The following is a 23340-nucleotide window of genomic DNA, read 5'->3' on the forward strand; positions in this document are numbered from 1 at the left end:
ATTACTAAACTAGGCTCGGTTGATCTTTATGTGCGGCCTAATGATCTAGAGGAGGGCCTAATATAGATTTATCATTCCTAATGCAATTAGAATTGATTTTAGTCTTCTAGATTCTTCTAGAAGGTTCTTTTAATTCCTAATTCAATTAGCATTGATAAATTGACTTTAGTTGAATTTTTAGAGTTTTAATTAGAATAAAAGAATGTTTTTAAGTAAAATACGATTTTGCCCTTCTGTACGGCAAAATTTTATCAAAACTAAGAAAACGCGTGAAATTAATTACTATCACCTGGCAACAAGGATTAGCGCCTGGCGCGTGTCCAGCGTCTGGCGCTAATCGAGTTTTATTCTCGTCGAAACTCTGATTTGTTTTTTTTATCCGTACGACTGATTTTCTCTATAAATAGCCTCCTAAAATCTCCGTTTTCAATAACCAATTCTCTAGTTTTCTTATTCTCTCTAGTTTTCAAGATTTCTCTCTCTTTCTTTCTCTCTAGCTTTCGCATACAAAATTCCGCATCCACAAGACCAAGAAACACCTAGCCAAGTTCGAAGTTGCCTTCGCCCTAGACGTGAAAGGTTTTAATTTCTGAGGGTTTGGTCCCAAATCTCTTTTTCAATTATTTAATTTAATTGTTTGTTTTATTATTTTCCTTGAAGTTACTAACGTGTGTATTTTGTTATTAGAAAGAGGTACGAGGCATCTAAGTAAGTGCTTTAATTGATTTATTGATATTATGATATAGAAATCATGTCTAGGTTGCTATTATGATTCCTAGTGTCATGTTAGGGCGTTTTGATATTTCTAGTATCATGTTTAGGGTAACAACTATAATTTCTAATATCAAATATGACAATTGTGATTTATGCGATGCTTTCTATTCACTTTCTAATATTCATGTTAGTATCATGTTAGGGCTAAAGCTTTGATTTTTATTGTTTAGTGACATGCTAGGGTTTGTTATTAATCTTGTTAGTATCTTGCCTAGGATCTTGCTATTATTATTATTATGCTTTAACATGATTATTATTATTGTTATAATTATGATTTTAATTGTTATTATTTATGATTATTATGTTGCTTAATCATATTTATTTTTATTGCTTGATCACACCTTTTATGCATGTTTAAAGGGAATTGGTACTTGTAATCACGCTTAATAAGATAATTTATAATCTTGTTTAGGGTTAATTTGATTATAATTCAAGTGATCACCAATAATAAGTTTATTTGTGCATTAATATTCAACCAACATAGATAAAGAGGTTTAGGGTTAACCTATTGATTGCATGTTAGTCAGAAAGCGCACATGAATACGATCAGAATAAAGTAGAGGCCTATTATTAGGGCAGGTTCAATCTCTTTTAGGTTGGATTTGTACCTTCATCCCCGAACTACAGTCATGGTTCCAGACCTATTGGAGTTGACGATCTCCTGGATCGTTAAGGGGTGTAACCTTCACCTCGTGAACGGTTTACAAGTTCCTAAAACTTGTTGGCGACTCTTTTGCTCTATCTTATTTCCCTTTGGACGCCACCGTACTTTAGTGTATGATCACAGTGGGGTTCAAGCTAGGGATAATGCTTGAAATATTGCCTACAGTTTTTGGCGACTCAAATGGGGAGGATTTCTATTTTAATTCCTGCAATTTATTTCGGCAATGATTTAGAATGAGTGGATGAGACTCGAAAAGTTTTAAGTATTTCATGTGCGTAATTTTGATTAACATTATTGTTATATTCATAAAAAAGATCTCATTGGAAAGACCATCCGTAATGAGTTAAAACATAGGATTTTTACACGTCGAAAATTTGAAGAATATCTTTCACAACTAGGATCGAAATAATGTTGCGCAAAACTGGAAAATTTTATCGAGCACAGAAAGCTGCTGAGGCATGTAGGAACTAGCGTCATAAAACAAAGTCTAGCGTCACTGATTTGACTCTGGCGCCAGGCGACTATCGTTAGGCGCTAAAGCCAAATCGTTGGCGCCGGCCTCTGTTTGCTGGCGCCAAGTTTTTCTAATACCGAGCCAGAAATATGTGTTCTATTTTGACCAGTGTTTAGCAATGTTTGCTCGATCCTACTTCCTGATTGAGTTTTTCTCACTTTTATGAAACCCATATGTGTTCTCATATGGACATAACCCTTTGGGAATTCATGCTCCATTTACCTTATTGAACGCTATGTGCAACAAAGGGTACATCCGAGAATGTGGAGATCATCAAACCATGGAATCGAGTTTTTCTTTACTCGCGGTGTCCCATCCACTCGCGCCAACCCTTCACGGTCAGGCTTCCGCGCGGTGCATCCGGATTATTAACCCTTCACGGTTAGGCTTCCGCGCAGTGCATCCGGACAATTAACCATGGACCCTCTTTGACTAACCCATATCCCGAACTTTAGAGAACTAAAGCCATGGTTAAGTTGCAAATTCATTGCATCATATCGTGCCTACTTGACTAATTGTGCATTATTTGTTGTGCATACTCTATGTGTTTTTTCCTAACAGTTTGTTTGACTTGTGTTAAGACTAAATAAATTGATTAATGACTAAAAGAACTTTGCCTAATTAATTAATTAATTAATTTGAGTAACTAAAGTCTAATAATTTAATCAGAGTTGACTTAGTACGACTTTAGGCATACCCTGTAGAGTAAAAATACCGAAAACAGTTCCAGATCGACGTTCCAACAATGACGCTGAGATTTAAACTACAGCGCCACTCTATGGAGCATAGTGCATGACTAAATAAACTGATTAATGACTGTCGCTAGGCGCTACACTGCAAAAAAAGGCGCCAGTCCTGTCGTTTTGGCGATAGTTCGGTTTATTGCTAAGTCATCACCTTGTGTCTAATTGAACAATTTGCTAATCAATTCGGTTAATTTTTACTGGTAATAATACCGTGTCAAGTCCTTAATCGAGTCTAGGCACTAAGTCCCATGGTCTTACACAAGAGTCAAAGCATGTCACTTGCACTCACCATATAAAGCACACACTAATAGTTATGCACACTTTGACCATGTCTAAGAGAGTTTTGTATGCGCGTGTTTTTCCGTCATTTTTTAGAGGGGTAAGTCGGGTATTAATCCTCCAATTAAACCACTTGTTTGAACCCTATACTTAATTCCCAAAAATATACACCTTATTTTTGCCAAAAACATACACCTTATTTTTGCTTTTTCTTTCTCTAAACTCGTAAAGTCAAAGTCAATTTGAGTCAAGTCATTAAAACAAAAATGGTTTAATTTACAGCACGTGGTCAAGAAAGGAAGGGTGTTTGATCAAAGACAACCTTTTTATTCAAGTTCAACTTTTCGACAAACCAATCGCTCAAAAAAGGAAAGCTAAGAAGATAATGGCAACTCACGAGGAAGTTAATGAGCTCAGGAACCAATTGATTACTGTGACTGAGGCGTTGAAGGTTTTAACCCTCAAAATCGATGATCTTGTGAAGCAACAACAGATGGACTGATATACACGTTTTATACATATATCTTCCCAACTTTTCATTACGTTTTTGCATGGTTTTAGGCTCTTTCGAGCCATTTCCCGCTAACAATCTTTTCTCTAGTGTGTTCGGTGTATTTTTATAAGTTTTACAGGAATTTGGAGTTTTCCGTACAATTCGGACATGTTTAGAGCAATTTGGAGATGTTAGTGGACGAGGACGTATAAGCAAGCTAAACAAAGAACCAAGACTAAGGAGAAAAGAGGAAGAAAAGCAGCATTTATAGCTGTGCCCGACCGGGCTAGGAATGCCCGGTCAGATCGGGCACAATAGAGGAAGTCAGGCTAATGGCAGTGCCATGTGCCCGATCGGGCATCCCATGCCCGGTCAGACCGGGCGCGTGGTAGAAGAAGCTTGACATTGCTACGAAGCTCAAGAGAAGGCAGCAGGATGATTTTGGTCTCGCGCCCGATCGGGCTCAACCTGCCCGGTTGGACCGGGCGAAGAAGAACTCCAGCGGAAGCAATTTTAGCAACTTTAATCCTAAGTGCCCGATCGGGCAGGCACAACCCGGGCAGTCCGGGCACTGTTATGCGCAGCTCCGAATTATTATTTTATCTTTTTTAGGTCATTAAGGGTATAAATACCCCTTGTAATCTTCTTTAGAAAAGGAGTTTTAATTTTTCCTTTAGTCCTCTTTCTCTCTCTAGATTTCTAGTTTTATATTTTGAAGCAATTGTAATTCTTTCCATTAGATTTGAGCATTGTTCTTCAACAATTTAATTCCTTTCAATTGAAGAATCCTTGGTATTCACTTCTACTTCATTATCTTTCAATTATAATTGCTTTTCAATTATGTTTTCCATATTTATGATTGTTATTGTTTCTTTCAATATGTGTGAGTAGATTTTCTATTCCAAGATCTTGGGTAGCCCAATTATGATTGATGCATGAATTAAATCTTTAAATTCTCTAATGACTTTTGCAATTGCTATGCTAATTTGATTGTGATTATGCCAATACTAGGTTAGACATAATCTTAGTATTGTGATTATTCCATTGTTTCTATCACAACGAGAGTTGGATTTAAACGGATTTGAGTAGATCAATTTAGGGTTTGATTTTGAACATGAGAATAGTTAGGTTGATGATTGGGAAGTGAGAGTAATGTGTTTAATGTCTCTAATATGTATGATACCATGAGAATAGGCTTGATTGTATGTCAGAGAAGCCATTGATACTCGAGAGAGGTCCTTGGTATTGATTAGGGTTTACTTTTCCCCATTAAATTGGAATTGTATGTTAGGGGTAGAAATATAATTGCATCATTCGTAATTGTGGTGATACTTGATCTTGGATGTTTTAATTATTTGATTTCTTCATATTCTTTAGTTTATTTTCGAATTTTCCATACATTAGTTCTTTAGTTAATCGATCATTGTTGAATTCTCCTTAGTAATTACTTGAGTCTAAATAGTTATTGGTGAACCATAGTCTCTTGGGATTCAACCCTTACTTGCCAGTCTACGTAGTAGTGGTTAGTTAGGTTATTTTTGCTAGGTGTGCGACCGCCTACCATGGACCTCATGCAAGAAATTTTGAGCAAGTTGTCTAGTGACTGCAAGTTTCAAGGCATTAGCTCACAAGGGGGTCTCGGTGGACAAGGATCTTCTTCCGCAGAAGTTCAATGCCAACGACATCCCAAAATTCAAAGCGACTAACAACCCCTACTTTCATCTAAGAGCTTTCGAAACAATAATGAGTATTAAGGGTATTGACAAGAAGGTATTTCCCTCTTTCTCTTCTCTATCTCTTGAAGCTGTTTGCCAACAATGGTTCTTCTCTCTTGAGAAAGAAAGAACCTCTACTTGGGAGTCAATAGTAAATGCTTTCATTAATAGGTACAAGTGCAATATTCAAGTAGAAACTGATTATAGGGAAATTGAAATACTCAAGCAAAAGGAGAATGAAGGTTTCACCTCTTTCTTCAACAAATGGAGAGAAACCTCTGCTAAGATGATTGAAGTACCAAGCGAGAAATAATCTGTGAGGTTGTTCATCAAGAAACTTCAAGAAAAGTACTCCAAGCATCTCAAATACCAGAATAAGCTCCATACCTTCAAGGCCGTCTATGACATTGGAATTAATATTGAAGACGACCTGGCTAAGCTGAAAGCTGCTAACAGTAACTCCAACAGTGGCTGGAAAGGCAAGAAGAACGACAATCCTTCTTCTTCTAAAACCACCCACTCAAACAATGTTAGCACCTTTAATTTAAGTGAATTAGTGAAGTCCTTGCTATGAATAACCAAGGACAAAAGAAACCATTTAGGAGGAACTTTACTCCTATAGGTATGAGTTATGACACCGCATTTGACCGACTCAATGCAAAAGGTCTTATAACTCCTATTGGACCATTTGGGGACCCACCAGTCGAGAAGAGAATAACTAACTGGAACCCCAATGCACATTGCAAATATCACCAAGGTAGGGGCCATCTTACTGAAAATTGTTGGAAGCTTGGGAAGCCATCCAAGATTTAATCAATAACAACAAACTGCCATTGCCTCCTTCCAGCAAGAAGCCAAGCATTGACAATGCACCTCTCGCTCATTCCTTGGCCATCTCTGATGAAGAAAATGAGGTTGGTCCCTCATCTCTCATCAAACCTATTGAAGAAATTCATGCTATCGAAAAAGAGGAGGAGATCTTTTTCGATGCCATGGATGACTTTCCTGAACCGGCAAGCAAAGAAGATGTATGGTTGCTTATATGGTCCATGTGGGAGGGACCAAGCTTGCTACGTGAAGCTCTCTAAGTCGCAAAGAAACAATTAGAGGAGCTTCAGAAAAAGTGTGACAAGGTTCCACCCACGAAGAAGAAACCCTTCTCTTTGCAAGTAATTGACAAACCCAAGAAGAGTAATAAACTCTATACTCCAATTGAGACTTCCTACACTGAAATGTTTAACATGCTTTTCGAGGGTGGCAAGGTTAAACCTATCGAATCGAGACCATTTGAATCGCTAAAAAGGACAGATAGGTTCTACTGTCAATACCATCAATCAGGGGGGTCACACTATTAAAAACTGTTTTAAATTTAAAGATTTAATTCAGAAAATGATTGATGATAAAAAGCTAGTCCAAATTCCACAAGAATAAGACATTAGCATCAATGGGGTTTGGACAGCGATGATGAAGACGTCTATCTTAAGGATATGGAAGAACCTCCACTTTTAGTCATATACCCAATAAGCGATTTTTGGAGGAAGAGGATTCATCAATAGACGTCCTCACAAGTTCAGGGAGAATGCAACCTCCCGTTTCAACACAACCTATACCGACTACGCAGCAAGTTCCCATACCTATCATAGAAGACAATGATATTGTCAAACAGTTCAAGAAAACCAAGGTTGAGATGAATGTATGGAAACTTCTAGCAACATCACGAGAACATAGGTTGGCAGTAATGAATGCCTTGGATAAGATAGGGATAGACTCTAACACCACTCCTGAGGGGTTGGCTAACTTCCTTACGAGTGATCTCCCTAGTCATATCAACTTGATCACCTTTTCTGACAAGGATTTACCTCTAGAAGGTGACAAGCATTATAAGGCACTAAACCTCACAGTAGTTTGCTAGAGAATGAACGTCCCTATGACTCTTGTAGACAATGGATCGGCAATTAATGTCTGTCCACTCAGAACTGCGAGGATGCTAGGCATAAGGGATGAAGAATTAACCCCGTCAACACAAGGAATAAGAGCTTATGACAACACTCGTCGTCAAGCTCTTGGCAAGATTACCATGAATATAACAGCGGGAGCGATAGAACACGCTACTACATTTCAAGTGGTAGACATCAAAGCTTCATTCAACTTATTGTTGGGACGCCCTTGGCTTCATGACCTAAAGGTCGTCCCTTCATTCCTCCACCAACAGGTAAAGGCCATAGTTGGAGGAATTCCTATTACGATCGATGCTTCACCCATGAGGATTAAAGCTATAGAAAATCCGATCCTTAATGTGGAGCACGATGAAGACGATGAAGACTTGTGGGAATTTAATGAAGAGGTCTCCTTAATCTAGGAGGATGAAAGGACCCCTCTCTGCCACGACCCCCACTCCAATATGACAGTAAATGCTATTATAAAGAAACAAGGGAATTTTCCTAGAATGACTCTAGGAAAGAAGAAAGGAATAGCAAAATCGCTGGAATTACTTGGCCTCCCTAAGTTAAACACTTTCAGACTTGGTTTCGAACCGACTCGGGAAGATCTCAAGCGAGCCCAGGAAAAGTCTAAGGCGTGTAAGAACGCTCGCATCCAAAAGAAAGCAATCCCAATGGATCAATATCCTCTTACTCTCAATAGAAAATTCATTAAAGAAGGAGAGGGCTATCCGTATTATGAATTTCCCGAACCTTTTGTTGTAAATGGCATAAGGAAACTGGGATTCGAAATTTTCCTAGATTGCTATTTTCTAGATGAAATCCCAACTCCTATCCACAAGGAGAAAGCACCCCCATGCTTTAACTTTAATGTCATGGGATTACTATTTGGGCGAGAAAAAGATGACTCGAAGTACATAGAGGATAACACCTCGCTCATCCAAACAATCCTACAAAGCGAGAACTTTGAACCCTCAAAGCTCATCACTCCAGTAGAAGGATCATTACAAGGGTGGCGCAAGACAATCAAGGTGACCACTCCAAGTGGAAGGAGAATTTCCATAACGACATGGCCAGGACCGATGTTTGAAGAGTCGTCTGAGTCAGAGTCAGAGTCAGAGTCAGAGTCTTTTCCTGTAGAGTCTAAATCCTTAGTTGTAGCACCCCCTTCTTCTATCTCTTCCCCTAGGATAGTTAACAATCAAGTCCCTGAGGATATCTCTCTCTTTGATGTAATGATTTCTGAGTTCAATAATATGTCTTCTTCCACTTACTCCTCGTGCTTTTCTTTAACCCAAGATGATGAGCATTGCTTAACTAACAATGAAAATGACAAAGACCTTATTAAAGCAATGGAACACTTGAAAAGAAAACACCGATAATCGAGGAAACTGAGACGGTTGATATCTCAAATGATTCAACCCTTAAAAGAGAAGTTAAAATCGGATTAACACTTAATGAACAAGAAAGAACCGATTTAATCAATCTACTTAAAGAATTTATCGATGTACTTTCTTGGTCATATGAAGATATGCCAGGTATTAATAGAGAAATAGCTCAACACACTATACCGCTAATTCCAGGAATGAAACCTGTAAAACAAAAGTTGCGTCGAATGAAACCCGACGTAGCTCTTAAAATAAAAGAAGAAGTTCAAAAACAAATAACTGCAGGTTTTATCAGGGTATCCAAATACCCCGAATGGGTGGCCAACGTCGTCCCAGTTCCAAAAAAGGATGGAAGGGTAAGAATGTGTGTCGACTATCGAGATCTAAATAAGGCAAGTCCGAAAGGACGACATCCCTTTACAACACATTGATATTTTAGTAGATAATACAACGAATCATGCACTTCTCTCGTTCATGAAAGGATACGTGGGATACAATCAAATTCTCATGGAAGAAGAAGACATGGAGAAAACAACCTTCATAACACCATGGGGTACTTACTGCTACACGATAATGCCATTCTGGTTGAAAAACGCGGGTGCTACTGTAGGGAATATTTCAAGCATTACCCCTAGATTGAACCCCACTGTGATCATACACTAAAGTACGGTGGCGTCCAAAGGAAAAGAAGATAGAGCAAAAGAGTCGCCAACAAGTTTTAGGAACTTGTAAACCGTTCACGAGGTGAAGGTTACACCCCTTTACGATCCAAGAGATCGTCAGCTCCAATGGGTCCTGGAACCATGACTGATAGTTTGGGGATGAAGGTACAAATCCAACCTAAAAGAGATTGAACCTGCCCTAATGATAAGCCTCTATTTTATTCTGATCGTATTCATGTGCGCTTTCTGACTAACATGCAATCTATAGGATTACCCTAAACCTGTTTATCTATGTTGGTTGAATATTAATGCACAAACAAAACTATTATTTGAGATCACTTGAATTATAATCAAATTAACCCTAAACAAGATTATTAATTATCTTATAAAGCGTGATTACAAGTACAAATTCCCTTTAAACATGCATAAAAGGTGTGATCAAGCAATAACAATAAATATATATCAAGCAACATAATAAATCAAAATAATAATCATCATAATAATAATCATCATCATAATCTACAGACCTTACAAAATATGCAAAAGCAAACACTGTGCTCATGAATAGTTCTTTTTGATGCTATTACAAAGACACCCTTACATTTAATGAGTTGCCGAATTTACCCTTCCTTAGCTTGGTGCATTTGCTTGCCATTTTTCACGGAGGATACAGCTATTGTTGACATCCTTCTTTGGTTGCCAGCTAAGGTGTCCTTGTATGTTGTAGGAATTACTTTCGGAGGTTCGTTTGGTTGTGTGCTCTGGGGTTTGCTTTTCGCGTTGTAAGTCTGAAGGATGAGGTTCGGAGGTAAGGTGTTGGGTTTGGCAGCCTGGACGAGACCGTCTGGTATGGTTTATTTTCCCTTTTGCTGGATATATTGCAGTCCTTGATGTTTGTTTTCAATTGCATGTTAGCTTAGGATTAGAATTACTGCTTCGGCTTTCTAGGAATGGATTGCCTTACTTGGGCACTACTTCAGTGTCCTGGTACTGTTCAAGGTTTCCTTTTTATCAATGGCGGTGGCTTTCTTTGCCATAGGCTATATATAGACTTGTTGGGTTTCCATAATCTGGGTGTGGGTGGCTTTAAATTTCTGTGCTGAAGGCTTCATTTGGGAGGTTGGTCTTTGTTCGGACGACATTAAGTTACCTAATGTGCATTTTAAATGTGTCTGTATGGATTGTATTCTAGATCTGCTGCCCAAATTGAATCTTAAATTTAAAATGGATCTGCTGCCCAGATTGAATCTTAAATTCAAAATAGATGACTACATATAGTTGCAATGCGTGATTTTCTGTGACTTTGGTGCTTTCGTCCTTATGACACTGCTCTGCCATGTGTTACTAATTTAGTTGCTGTGGTGCAGTTTGGATTGCTAGGAAATAAAGTGTGGTTTGGTATATCAAATGGTTTATGGTTGCCTTTAGATGTTCTTACTTTCGCCTTTTGTGGGGTTACAGGGTTGGTGCAAGAATTGTTTGTGATTTTGCTGCGGGACCTCGGTTTGTTCTCGTGTGTCTGGAGGACTTCTAAAGGTAATTTTTATTCCTCAGTAATCGTAATGTGCCTTCGGTGCTTGTTCTTTATGCTGTGTTGTTCTGCTTTGCTTTTGTTGGTTTTAGTGAAACACAATCATTATATGTTGATTTCATATGATGCGTTTGCTGTTTTCAGATTACTATAGGATTTGATAGATTGGAAAAAGAGATGTTTTAGGTGATTGCTTGTTTGTTGCTTTTACACTTCTTTTGAAGGGATATTGAAGTATTGCCTAGGTGATCGACTCTATTAAGGTAGGCCAGGAAAATGTAGGTTGTAGTTGGGCCTTTAGAGAAAAGAGGCCGGTTCAGAATTATAGAACATTGTTTGTACACTTGCTCGGTTCTACAGTTTTCAGAGGTGCAAAGATAATCTGGTATTGTGTGTAGGATCTTTGTCTTTTCATTTAGGATTTCTTTAGGTTAGTTTTACAGCGGGTAGATTTCTGTCTGCCTTTTGGTATGTCTTATGGGTTGGGTCCAGTTGTATTACTTTGAAGAAGAATAAGTGTTTTATTCTTCATCGTTTTTGTCCTGAACATTGATTTTGCCATTACAGGTTATGGCTAGACGATCAAACAGAGTGTGTGTTCCTTTTCAACCTATCTTGGAAAAGGTTGTTTCTTGGTTGCAGTTTCCATCTCCGGTGTATGGATTTATAGATGCTGCTAAGAATAATGTCTTTGTGCGGGTTAATACGCCTAATTCTCGTACAAAGTTTATCTTTTATGGTGGAGATGCCACTACGGTTGAAGAGTCTTGTGATAGAGCAGCTCACAAGGCTGTGAAAAGATTAGTCTGCCGTTTTAGTGTTCGGGTGTCTGATTTCACATATGAGCGTATGAAGATGTATCATTTGTGTGTGAAATTGTATAAAAATTTATGTGCTGAATTAGTACAGGACAGAGAGGACTTGAGTCGCATACGTGCTGAATGCATCACACGGGAGGATGTGCCATTTCATGAGATTCATGTTGGATTTGATTTTGTGCAATTTTTGGGAGTTTTAGTTAGGAAAACCGGTGTAACTGTCACTGGTATTGAGACCACCCAGTTAGAAGGACATGGCTATATGTCTTGGTTAATGGTCACTTGTCCTCATAATAGTATTGGGATGGAGTGCATTTTCAGTGATCCTTGTGCTGAAAAAGATATCGCTCAACAGCGGGTTGCTAAGAAGGCCTGTTTTTTTATATCTTCTGTGCTCCATTTAGAGATTGTTGATGTCAATTACGGTTCTGTTGCCAAGCTAAGCGCAGATTGTTCCTTGATAAGAGAGAGGTATTTGGTTTTGAAAGGCCATGTCCAATGTTTAGGAGGGAATTCTAGGCAACCTGAGGCTGCTTCCTGTTTGGTTAGTGATGAATGTGTGACACCAACAGATGAAGCAAACCAGATTCCGGTTCTTGCTCTTCCGCCAACTGTTCCAGCTAAGCGTCCCATGGATAGAAAGGACCTGCCTACGAGTGGTGTGGGGGTCCATGTTTCTGATCAGCTTGTTACTGGCCTGAGTGAATTAGCTAATGTTTACAAGTGTGCTAGGGTTGAATAGTTATGTGTAGTAAATCTAGCTACCTTTAGTGTACAAAGGTTTCATGATATGTAGGCAAATGTTGGTGTTGTTTAAGTAATGTAGTGCCTATGTAGTTCGCTCTTGCCTAATATTGATGTCTGTTTTAGGTGCAAGTATTAGCTGGTATTATGTAGCTTTTTGTTTCTGTTGATGTACTGAATCAAACTACCTGAATGTACTGCTTGTTATGGCTTCCTTTTAATGAAATCAGTTACTATTTGTGTTATGCCTTGTACTCTCACATGTTGCACTGCTTACCTTTTGTCTTCTTACCGTTAAAAGTGATGTCTCCCTTTAGTAGTTTCCCTACTCCCCGATTACTGATGTAACATTAACGACAGATTTCCTCTACGAAAAGCTGTGTGCAATGTTGTAGTATTCCAGGTTTGATAGCCTGTTCTGGAGCTGTGAAAAATGGGTATTGTCTTTTTTTGAAAAGTTTGTCCTTTAATTTGTTTGCTACAGTTGAATTCTAATTTGTGTGCTCCTTTGGCCACTTTACTCTGGTGTTTGTTAGATTGCCGTTATGGCATCCCTCGGCTGTCTAAGAAAAGCTGCAGTAGAGTAAATAAGGCTGCACAGAGGACATCACAATCAGCATTTGCTAGGTATGCATATCCAGTTGAGGTAGATGGGTCAGAATGAGTTGTTCTTGTATTTGGAATCAGTTTTCTTAAAAGTTTTCCTTTAAATGTAGCCCGTGCTTAGTGGCCAGCCAGTCTGCTCCTGCACAACCTCCACGGTGTCGGAAATCAAAGAGGCAGAAGTGTATGCAGGGAACAGCTGCGCCATATTTGAATAGGTATCTGTATTCGATGTCCAGGCACTATTACGTTTATCTTTGATACATCTATGAGCACTTTTTCTTTTTTCCTCTTATTAGTTGTGCTTTCAGATTACTGCACTCCTGAGGGTGTTTGTTTGGTATTTGTGATATAGATACCATAATAGAACATATATGTCATGCAGTGTACCAGAAGGAGGAATATATGTTCTTCGTAAAAAAAAAGGGCCATCCCTGGTGTACAAGGTAACTTATTATGTCTGTTCTAAGCATATTCTATTAGGGCTAGGTATCTTATTGGTCTGTTCCTTTTGTGTTACTTTAAATTAGATGTTCTTGGTGCTGCTATGGATCGACAGCTACCAACGGAGCCTTTTAGACTTGCCGTGCCTTTTTCCTGTCACAAATGCGGTGCAAAAAAATTTATGTTTGAATCCTTGCACTTCTGCTGTGGGAATGGAGACATCACGATAGCTGCGACTGAGTATCCTCCTGAACTTGCTTATTTGTTTACTTCAAAGGATGAGGGTGCTGTGCATTTCAGAAAGTATGCTAGATTATACAACAACTTGTTCGCGTTTAGTTTGCTTGGGGGTCATTATTATGCAAACACACACAAAGGGATTTATCTTTTTAAACTGCACGGTCAGATGTATCATTTTGTCCCGGATTTATTGCCTGACAATGACAATCCAAAGTATCTCCAATTGTACTTCTATGATGGTCAGCATGAATTAGAAAATAGGGTTGGTTGTTTCCCTGAAATAAGAGAAGATGTGATTAGCATTCTGATGCAAGTATCTATGCATAATCCCTATGCTGTATTCTTCCGGACTTTAAGGGACAGGGTCATTCATGCAGATACAAGAATTGTTTTAAATCAAGCGCCAGTGCTTGATCAGCGTGTTTATTATGCTCCTGCTATTGATGAAGTTGCTGCTATCTGGCCGGAGAGTGCTTCGTCTAGCCAGAGCTTGGGCCCTCATATATTAGTTAGTGGACGCTCTGATAAATCTCATCGAATATATCATAATTATGGATGCTATGATCCGCTTCAGTATCCTTTAATATTTCCTCAGGTGAGTGTGGGTGGACTCAAGGACTTAAAAAAAATTCTCACCCGTCTCGAAGATCGGCAGATCTGGTTCCGGATCCTATAATGTCCTGTGCTGTTCATACTGCAGCTGAGTTATTAGAGCAGGAAGAAACCCGTAAGAATTCTAGACTTTATTCTTCTCTTTTAGTGTTTGATGCCCTTCTGCAACTGTCACCTTGAAATATTCCTTTTCGTTTCTTAATTGCAGGTGCAAAGAAGAAAAACACTAGAGCAGACAAATTCATATCTGCTAGAGAGTATTATGCCTATAGGCTACAGATCAGGCCTAATAACATGCTTTTGCGAGTGGGAAGGTGTTTTCAGCAATACATAGTGGATATGTATGTGAAGATTGAAAATACAAGACTTGATTACTTCCGAAATAATCAAGACACCATCAGAGCTGATCTGTATAAAGGGATTTTGGATTCACTGGATTCAGGGGAGACTCTTGGAGAAAATGTTGGCCGTAGGGTTATATTACCTCCTACTTATATTGGCGGTCCTCGGGATATGAAGAAGCGGTATTTAAATGCTATGGCTTTAGTACAGAGATTTGGTAAACCAGATCTTTTTGTTACAATTACTTGTAATGCTAATTGGCCTGAAATAAAAGCCGAGCTAGCTGCTGGTGAGGCGGCACAAGATAGACCTGATTTGGTTGCTAGGATTTTTAGAGCAAAATTGGTAGCCTTGAGAAGAGAAATCATGGAGAATAAAATATTCAGGGAAGTGGCTGCAATGGTATATGTAGTCGAGTTTTAGAAAAGAGGGCTGCCACATGCTCATTTCCTGATTATTCTGAAACCTGAATACAAGCTCAAGTGCCCTACTGACTACGATCGATTCGTTTGTGCTGAAATACCTGCTCCGACTAATGGTGTCTTGAGAAGAATTGTGTTGGCACATATGATGCATGGTCCTTGTGGTATCCTTAATCCGGATTGTCCATGTATGAAGAAAACCGGCGTGCAACGCAGTTGTAAAAACAAGTACCCTAAGCAATTTTGTAATGAAACGACTAATAATAAAGATGGATATCCTATCTACCGTCGAAGAGTAACTGGGGAGCAGGTAACCATAAGAAATGCACAATTAGACAATCAGTGGGTCATTCCCTATAACCCTTATTTGTCAATGCTCTTTGATTGTCACTTGAATGTTGAGGTGTGTTCGACCATTAAAGCAGTAAAGTATCTATACAAGTATGTGTATAAGGGTCATGATAGGATTTCGTATAATGTTGTTGGTTCTTATAGTGAACCTGTAGATGAAATTCATCAATATCAATCAGGTAGATGGGTATCTCCTTGTAAAGCTGCATGGAGAATTTTTAGCTTTGACCTATTTGAGATGCACCCTTCTGTTTTTTCTTTACAAGTCCATTTGCCATACATGCAGACTGTTCATGTGCGCCCGCATGAAAAACTGCGCTCTGTTGTTTTGGATGATAAACGCTCAAGAACTCAATTAACTGATTTTTTTGCAATGAACACTGATACTGAACATGGCTTGGGGTATCTATATGGTGAATTTTGCGAGCATTATACATGGCATCAGGGTGATAAGAGATGAAAACAAAGAGTACAGAACAGGATTTCAGTTGGCCGCCTGGAATTTGTGTTTCCTGCAGAAGGAGAATGCTTCTTTCTTAGGCTCCTACTGCTCAATGTAAGAAGTCCTAAGTCTTTTAAAGCTCTGCGTACTGTTGATGGTTGTTTGTATCCGACTTTTCAGGAAGCTTCATTAAAATAAGGGCTTATAGAAGACGATGACACAGCCAATTCGACTATGGCTGAGGCACGTGACACTCATATGCCTGCTGCTTTGCGGCGCCTATTTGCAACGGTGTTAATGTTTTGTCAGCCAAGAGATCCCGCTGCTTTATGGAATTCTTATTATTCTTTTCTTGCTGAAGATTACTCTCATAGGTTCCCAAATCAACCTCTAAGGATACACCAGCTTACTGTTCGAGCAGTTGAACAGCACCTGGAAGCCATGGGAAAATCCCTTGCCTTTTTTAGCCTGGAGGAATTAGTATCACAGGTCAGTGATGAGTTTAGACGTACGAAGGATATTATAGATGCTCTGAACGCACCGATCCCAGAAGAGTGCTTAAGTTGTCGCTCAAGGTTAAACTCTGAACAAAATGCTGCTTTCGAGTGCATAATGGAACATGTCTTACAGCAAAAAGGCGGTGCTTTCTTTATTGATGGTCCAGGAGGTACAGGAAAAAATTTTCTTTACAATGCACTATATGCAGAGATTCGACAAATGAACAAGATTGTTTTACCTACGGCCACATCAAGAATAGCTGCAGCTAACATTCCTTCGGGAAGAACTGCTCATTCACGGTTCAAATCCCAATTGACGATGAAGGGTCGCTGGCATGTGATGTTCCGAAGCAAGGAAGTTTAGCTGCATTGTTAAAGGAAACCGCTCTGATAATCTGGGACGAGGCTTCTATGGAAAAAAAGCAAAGTGTAGAATCTCTAGACCTTTTATTGCAGGATATATGCGGAAATAAGGTCGTGTTTGGAGGGAAAGTGGTGGTTTTGGGAGGAGATTTCCGACAAGTCTTGCCAGTGGTCCCTCGAAAGACAATGAGCGAGGCAGTAGAGGCAAGTATTGTGACTTCTTATCTGTGGCCCAGGCTTGTGAAGTTCAGACTGACAGAAAACATTCGGGCAAGAGAAGACCTAGGATATGCTGCTTTTTTGCTTGGTCTGGGTAACGGTGAACTGCAGCAAACAGAAAATGCTTATGTCGAGCTACCAGAACATATCGTATAGTGCACAAACGACGTTATAGACTTGGTTGCAGCTGTTACAGATACAACGTTTCCAGAAATTGGGCATGGCTTATTTCACAGTGAGGTTTTCACAAAAAAGGCAATTCTGACTCCCATGAATGATGATGTGGATGCTATCAACACATTCATGATTGAAAAATTCCCTGGACGGGCTGTGACTTACAAGAGCTTTGATGCTGTTGTTAATGATACATGCAGCATATATCCTACATAATTTATTAACAAGCTCTGCCCAGGTGGAATGAGTCCTCATGAGCTTGTGTTAAAGGAAAATTGCCCAGTGATACTGCTAAGGAATTTGCTTCCATCATCCGGTCTATGTAACGGTACAAGGTTAATTTGTAGAAAGTTTTTTCCAAATGTAATTCAGTGCACTATAGCAGTTGGTCACTACAAAGGGGAGGATGTTTTTATACACAGGATTAACTTGAGGCCTTCTAAGTCTATCAAGTATCCGTTCATGTTTGAGCGAAAACAATTTCCCGTAAAACTTAGCTTTGCAATGACAATTAACAAATCTCAAGGACAGACTCTTATCCAAGTATCCATTTATTTGCCACGCCCGTGTTTTTCCCATGGGAAGCTTTATGTTGCCCTTTCACGGGCTAAAAAATCAACAGATGTCTGCGTTTTCACTACAGCTGGTGTTAACCAATGTTCTGTTAATGCAGTTAGAAATGTAGTATCTCATAAACTCCTATTGCTGGCAGGCATTGTTCAGACCGATGGAATGTAAAGTGAGCACTGCATGTATATTTTGTGAGCTGCCACAGGCATAACAGAGTTGGCAATGCTGACTGTTTCTGAATAGAGTGAGGTAAATTCTTTTGTTGCGCTTCACATATTAGAGCACGGTATAGTGTTACTGATACGTGTTATGGTGTGATTGCAGGCTGCACGAAATGCACAAACGATTTCCCTTTACAGAGGACACTGTAGGTATATAAATGCACTATAATTGCAGTACTGGTTTAGTACATCAGGGATGCCTTTTTTTGTGATTATGCTTCTGTTCTTCAGAGTATGTGCTTTGTGAGTTATAGATGGAATCCCTGCATTATAGCTTAGAAAAATAACTATTCAGCTTATGGTTAGGCATTTCCTGCCCTGACTCTGTGTATGCTTGTATGCTTATGAGATGTTACGGTAGTGCTTATAGGTTGCAGTTGTTGGTCACACATTTTGGTCATTCCCTCTTCGAATTCCTACTACCTTCAGTGACAGAAGTTAATCGTACTAAGCTCTTCACTGCGCTTGTTCTAATAGATTCATAGTAAGTGATGCCTAATTGAATAATTCTGCTGTTAATAGAAAGCTGCTCTTACTTCAGATATATAGAGATTGTATCCCAGTCTTTAATTTGTTTGTGCTTACCTTGCAGAAAGCAGCAGAATCAGCAAGTGAAGGCATGTATTTATCGGCGAAAATGTATGCTACAAGGTAAGTTATGCTTCGCTATACATACTTTGTTTAGTAGGAACGTATATCTACTATGCATCAAGTCTATGCTTAACATGCTTTTGCTAATCCATACTTACTACCAATTATTACGCCTAATATATATTTAACGTATACCGTGTAATACTTCCGTTGGTAATAATAGTGTTTCTTGTGCTTTTGTTGGGAGGTTATAATTTGGGCTTTGTCTAGCAATTACTACGCCAAATGTATATTTAACGTATACCGTGCAATACTTTCGTTGGTAATAAAAGTGTTTCTTGTGATTTTGTTGTGAGGTTATAATTTGGGCTTTGTATTACATAACATGTAAATGGGCTTTGTTAGTGTAGCCCATAAAATAACAATAGCACTACATTTTCTGAATAGCAAAGTAGTTTTACGGTTTAAAAGGCATATACATTTCACCTTGGAGATAGCAACTAGAAAGTACAAGTCAAACTAACTATTCATAGTAAGAAAAATAGTATTATATTTGAAGCTGTACTTGCTTTTAGTTTTAGCCACAGAAAAGAAAACTTTTCTTTCATTTAAATATGCCTTGTCATATAATAGCCATAATAATTAGGATCTTTTTACTTATAGTTTAAGAAAAGATACTAAACTAATCTTTAGTGCTTGCAAGCTGTAAACAAATAAAAGAAAGGAAGTTGTTTACTGTTTGGGAACGGTTACTGTTGAAACAACAAAAAACCTAGATCCTTTTGCTTTCCAGCCTTTGCTATAAATACCATATGGGTTGGAGACTTTTGAAGCACCATATTATTCTCTTACTTTTCAGCCTTGATTGTTGTATATTCTTCTTCTTCTCTGTACCTTTTATAGTAGCCTTTACATCACCTGCTGTAACAATCACCCACATACTTAGCTATCCTTTTTTTAAAAAAAAAAACAAAATAAGAATTCCATTATGATATATGCATACCTCGTACTTATTTTACTTCTTTTGGTATACTAGAATTATTTCTAGTGAATGAATTTGTATTTGTATATACTGCTGTCTGTTTCTTTCTTTGTTCTTGTACAGTCACTTCAGCTCATGCTCTATCTCATGTTGCTGCGTTTATGAAGCTATTATATTTGTTCATTTTTTGGCATCATTTGTCCTTAGATATTGTTCATGAAATACTATTTCAAACAGAAATAACTACTTAATTGAAAAACAAGAACAATTATATATGCCATCACTGTAAACTACACTGATCACTGTGTGTATATCTCCCACTCTTTTTACATGCCCTTTTATTCTACCTCATTCTCACACTCTGTGAAGTATTACAAGTTCAGCTTTTAAATCTACATGTACACTATATATATGCCTTGTTATGATTTTTCTCCTGACCAATTTTCCATTTTCATGAATTGCAGATCATGAATACACCACCAAGAATGAAACTTGAACCTGTGTACCTAGATAAACTCACTACTCAAAGTAAGGACTATAAAGTTAAAGTTACTATCACTAAAAAGGGAAGAGCTCAGCCTTCTCCTAAAAAGCCAAGTGTGGTTTTTCAAACAATCATCTTAGAGGATGAAAAGGTATATACATTTTCTAAGCTTAGATTGTAGAAACATATGTACCATTTATTTTCTAGTTATAGCACTGTAGATTCCTTGCTGCACATACAGTATGTTATGTACAACTTGTGTTTTTTTGGAATATCTACTGTAATGAGCATGGTTACAAGTAGACTACTTACTTAAGCATGCCTTTGTTCCCTGTATAAAGTTGTATAATTCTGCTAAGTATTCCTCTCCTTAATGAGTATGTTATGTATCTTTCCAGAAAAACAAGATGCGCTGTGCACTGTTTGGAGACCAGATTGAAGTGTATGAGGATGTTCTAAAACCATCTGGTCAATATGAAATATCCAAGGCCCCTATAACAGCTGTGGAAGAACAGTATAAATTCAACGAACAAGAACTCCCATACCAGATGACAGTCGGACAAAAAACTATTATTCAACGTTTAAATCCAGAAAGTGGACCGATTGAGCCAAAATACCAGCCACTGCCAAGTATTCCACGATCACCTGATCCAAATGGAAGATTTGGTAGTGCTTATTATCTATCAGTCTACGCATATCTATGGTTTTATTTGCACTTTCAAAAATGACACTGTATGCATGCATTCTATTGCACTTACTTTTTACTTATGTCCTAAACCAGATATAGTTGGTGTTGTACTGTTTGTTGAAGAGGCACCAAGTCTGATACCTAATACACGTGGTTGGGATAGTCCAGTGCGAGAGATTTCTGTTACAGATACAAGGTAAATATAGTTTCTAAAAGGTTGCATATCTTACCATTTACCTAACAGCTGAAGCATATTACTAACACTAAGTACTCATTTGCAAATCAGCTAAGACCATGCTATGACTATTTCAGCGTGGAATGACCTCATAGGCAAACCATGTGATGCTATGAGTAATTGGGCCGAAAAATTCAATGTCGTTGGCTTTACTGCTCTCAAAACCCGACACACAAGAGGTCAGATCACTTAGGATAATTAACGTTTTCTAACTGCCGTTCAACATCAGAGAATAAACTTATTAATACTTGGCAACAGGATTCACTCTGAACACAACCATGTCGACCAGAATCATTCTGAACCCTAAAGGACCACGGGCAGATATGCTTCGAGAATGGTAGGTGCTACATAAGAATATTTTATAAGCATATAATAACAAGTTAACTAAGGCTACCTATTCTGTTTCAGGGTTAGCTTATATCAGCATGTGCTGCAAGACATGCAAGAAAGAATTCTCAATGTCAGATATCCAAGTGCTGAAAAGAAAATTATAACAATAACTGAGCTAAGAAGCAAGAAGGTCCTTAACTTACTAAGTTTATTATAAATGGAAAAAGATTCTCGTGATATATAGCATTTAGGACAAATATTATACCTGCTTAGTATTATCCTGTTGGCAACATTGATGCAGGCAGCTAATGCAACACCAGATGAGGTAGCTTGGATCAGAGTCACAATACCAGAGGCCAACTTACAGAGAGTTAATGCATACATAGGGTGTCTTGGCTGTGGAAAACGATCACATCTTGCACTTGGGACTTGCTTCCCTTACATTCTTGCAAGAAAGCAGACAGTACTGTTGCTCATAAGTATACTTTTAGCCGAAGCTTTGTTTCTTTTTTCCCTTCACAGTTATAAAATATATACTAATATTTTACTAAACTAACATGTGTACTGCTACAGAGTTACTTTCAAGTTCGAAGCTGCTGATGACAGTGGGACAATGTCATTTACAACGTTTAATGATGATACGGAGAAGCTTTTCCGAAGGACAACAGCTGAAATTTGGGATATGAAAATCAATGTAGGGAATTCTGCCACTGCTATGATTTCTGGCATCTTGCATTTTTGTAAAACTCCGTATGTGGTTATGTATAGTAGTTCAGCTTGATATACATGCAACACTGATTATATAATTTATTGGTAAACAAATCCTGCACGGGAAAAGAATATAGTACATTATTACCTATAATTCCTTCTGTTAATTGGCTTGTTATTTTACATAAAAAGGGAATTGATTATGCATCCTCTACATAATATATACTTGCTATTAATACATGCTGCTGAACATTGTAGGGCAATTTGGACGCTTTTAGGGTTGTTAAGGAGAGGCTATCAGTTGAACCTTTTTGTATTCAAGTAACTCCAACTCTGGAGCTAGCGAGAAACAGTGTTCTATTATGGACATTGAAATCTGTTGATGTTGAAGATGCACGAAAAGTGTCCAAGTGCCAGCTTCATCATCTTCGAATTTGAACAGAGGTCAATTCCCTTCTACGGCTGGGAAACGGCTTGCAGGACAGCAACTGCTCGTAAGCGAGGTTGCACCAGCTGCCGCAGTTAAGGACCAGGGTAAAGCACCTGCTGGCCCTAGCTTAGAGGGCGATACTGATTGCAGTGAGGAGAACACGGAAACAACTGATGAGGTTCTCGCTGATTTAGCTCAGTTTCATGAGTTTAGACTAGCTTCCCAGGCATTCGAGACAGATTGTTTTGATGTCCCGTTTTAGCCACCAGCTAAGGGTATTACAATCTCTGAAGCACCGGCACCAGTGACAAAGCTTCCTACATGGGCCACTCTTGCTCGTGCTCGTAGCAAGGCTAAGAACAAAGAGCCAATGCCTGCTGATGATACACAAGACTTGAGTGATACAGACGAGGCTCCAAGGAAGAAACTCCGAACAGCTCTTTTCAGAGAGAGTGCAGAGAAAGAAAATTAGGAAACAAAGAAGCAGCTCGAAATCTCCTTACTAACTTGCATATGAAGCAGATTTCAAAAGTATAAGTATTTAACTCCTTTTGTTGTTTAAGTGTTAGAATGAATCAAGTACCATAGTATAGTACTTTGCTAAGGTTAAGATATCTTTTGGATGTTTAGCAAGAACATTTTGGACATCGTATGTTCTCTATAAACATCAAGTATATGCACAGCAGAAAGCTTTTGTAATAGCAGTTAATCTGCACTTGTGTCTTAGACACCCAGTTAAGTAGAACTTAAGCCTTTTATAATGTACATAGTACTAGCAGAATCAGTATGATGTATTAGCTTGTATCCTTAAATCAGGATACCTATCTATAATATAACCTTCATTATTATAAGTCCTTTCTATCAAGCTTTACTCAGCATTTCATCTGTAGCCTTTTAAAATAGCAGAATAATATGTACATTACACTTTCTAACCTAGATGCAGTTTCTGAGTTCCAGTCTATTTCGTGTAGGTCTAACAATTGTGCCTTTTTTTGGGGGTTGCTTCAACTCCTTACCTTTCGCCGCTTGTTTGCTGCCTTCTGTTGCATGGTGGCCCTTATTCTCCAGTAGAAATCAAGGTAGAAAAGAAGAATAGCCACCAACTCTCACCTACATTTGAATAC

The 23340-nt window shown here is 38.5% G+C and overlaps 4 protein-coding genes across 5 annotated transcripts; all 4 read left to right on the forward strand.

The window, feature by feature from the left end:
* Positions 1-9877: 9877 nt before the first annotated feature.
* Positions 9878-12514, forward strand: LOC110690190. 2 transcript variants are annotated; one of them, XM_021867023.1, is made up of 3 exons: positions 9878-10022; positions 10637-10711; positions 11274-12514. In XM_021867023.1, exon 3 carries the CDS (start codon positions 11277-11279, stop codon positions 12264-12266), a length of 990 nt encoding a protein of 329 aa, XP_021722715.1. In that variant the 5' UTR covers positions 9878-10022; positions 10637-10711; positions 11274-11276; the 3' UTR covers positions 12267-12514. The 2 variants fall into 2 exon arrangements, with proteins under 2 accessions (XP_021722715.1, XP_021722716.1); XM_021867024.1 differs by lacking the exon at positions 9878-10022 and adding an exon at positions 10043-10294.
* A 187-nt stretch (positions 12515-12701) lies between these two features.
* Positions 12702-15742, forward strand: LOC110690169. The gene is made up of 8 exons (XM_021867000.1): positions 12702-12705; positions 12805-12895; positions 12985-13089; positions 13227-13285; positions 13402-14150; positions 14256-14259; positions 14376-14911; positions 14993-15742. Exons 1-8 carry the CDS (start codon positions 12702-12704, stop codon positions 15740-15742), a joined length of 2298 nt encoding a protein of 765 aa, XP_021722692.1.
* An 890-nt stretch (positions 15743-16632) lies between these two features.
* LOC110690170 lies at positions 16633-17193 on the forward strand. Its single transcript, XM_021867001.1, has 2 exons — positions 16633-16897; positions 16991-17193. The coding sequence occupies exons 1-2, from the start codon at positions 16633-16635 to the stop codon at positions 17191-17193; spliced, it is 468 nt and encodes a 155-aa protein (XP_021722693.1).
* Positions 17194-19571: 2378 nt separating this feature from the next.
* On the forward strand, positions 19572-23018 carry LOC110690191. Its single transcript, XM_021867025.1, has 9 exons — positions 19572-19976; positions 20224-20491; positions 20607-20709; positions 20800-20927; positions 21007-21085; positions 21157-21268; positions 21380-21557; positions 21652-21772; positions 22045-23018. The coding sequence occupies exons 4-8, from the start codon at positions 20813-20815 to the stop codon at positions 21762-21764; spliced, it is 597 nt and encodes a 198-aa protein (XP_021722717.1). The 5' UTR covers positions 19572-19976; positions 20224-20491; positions 20607-20709; positions 20800-20812; the 3' UTR covers positions 21765-21772; positions 22045-23018.
* Positions 23019-23340: the final 322 nt, after the last annotated feature.

Source organism: Chenopodium quinoa, unplaced genomic scaffold, assembly GCF_001683475.1.
Source record: "Chenopodium quinoa cultivar QQ74 unplaced genomic scaffold, ASM168347v1, whole genome shotgun sequence".
Lineage (NCBI taxonomy): Eukaryota > Viridiplantae > Streptophyta > Magnoliopsida > Caryophyllales > Amaranthaceae > Chenopodium > Chenopodium quinoa.

What these genes read in the sequence shown, in the direction of transcription:
- LOC110690190 (XM_021867023.1), top strand. Translation starts at nt 11,277, where the DNA reads ATGGCTAGACGATCAAACAGAGTGTGTGTTCCTTTTCAACCTATCTTG.
- LOC110690169 (XM_021867000.1), top strand. An exon ending in GCTGCGCCATATTTGAATAG is followed by an intron (nt 13,090 to 13,226) that starts GTATCTGTATTC and finishes TTTGTGATATAG; the next exon opens with ATACCATAATAGAACATATA. An exon ending in AGGAGGAATATATGTTCTTC is followed by an intron (nt 13,286 to 13,401) that starts GTAAAAAAAAAG and finishes ACTTTAAATTAG; the next exon opens with ATGTTCTTGGTGCTGCTATG.
- LOC110690170 (XM_021867001.1), top strand. Translation starts at nt 16,633, where the DNA reads ATGGAAAAAAAGCAAAGTGTAGAATCTCTAGACCTTTTATTGCAGGAT. An exon ending in TGCTTTTTTGCTTGGTCTGG is followed by an intron (nt 16,898 to 16,990) that starts GTAACGGTGAAC and finishes ACTTGGTTGCAG; the next exon opens with CTGTTACAGATACAACGTTT.
- LOC110690191 (XM_021867025.1), top strand. Translation starts at nt 20,813, where the DNA reads ATGACTATTTCAGCGTGGAATGACCTCATAGGCAAACCATGTGATGCT. An exon ending in GCAGATATGCTTCGAGAATG is followed by an intron (nt 21,086 to 21,156) that starts GTAGGTGCTACA and finishes ATTCTGTTTCAG; the next exon opens with GGTTAGCTTATATCAGCATG. An exon ending in CTGAGCTAAGAAGCAAGAAG is followed by an intron (nt 21,269 to 21,379) that starts GTCCTTAACTTA and finishes ACATTGATGCAG; the next exon opens with GCAGCTAATGCAACACCAGA.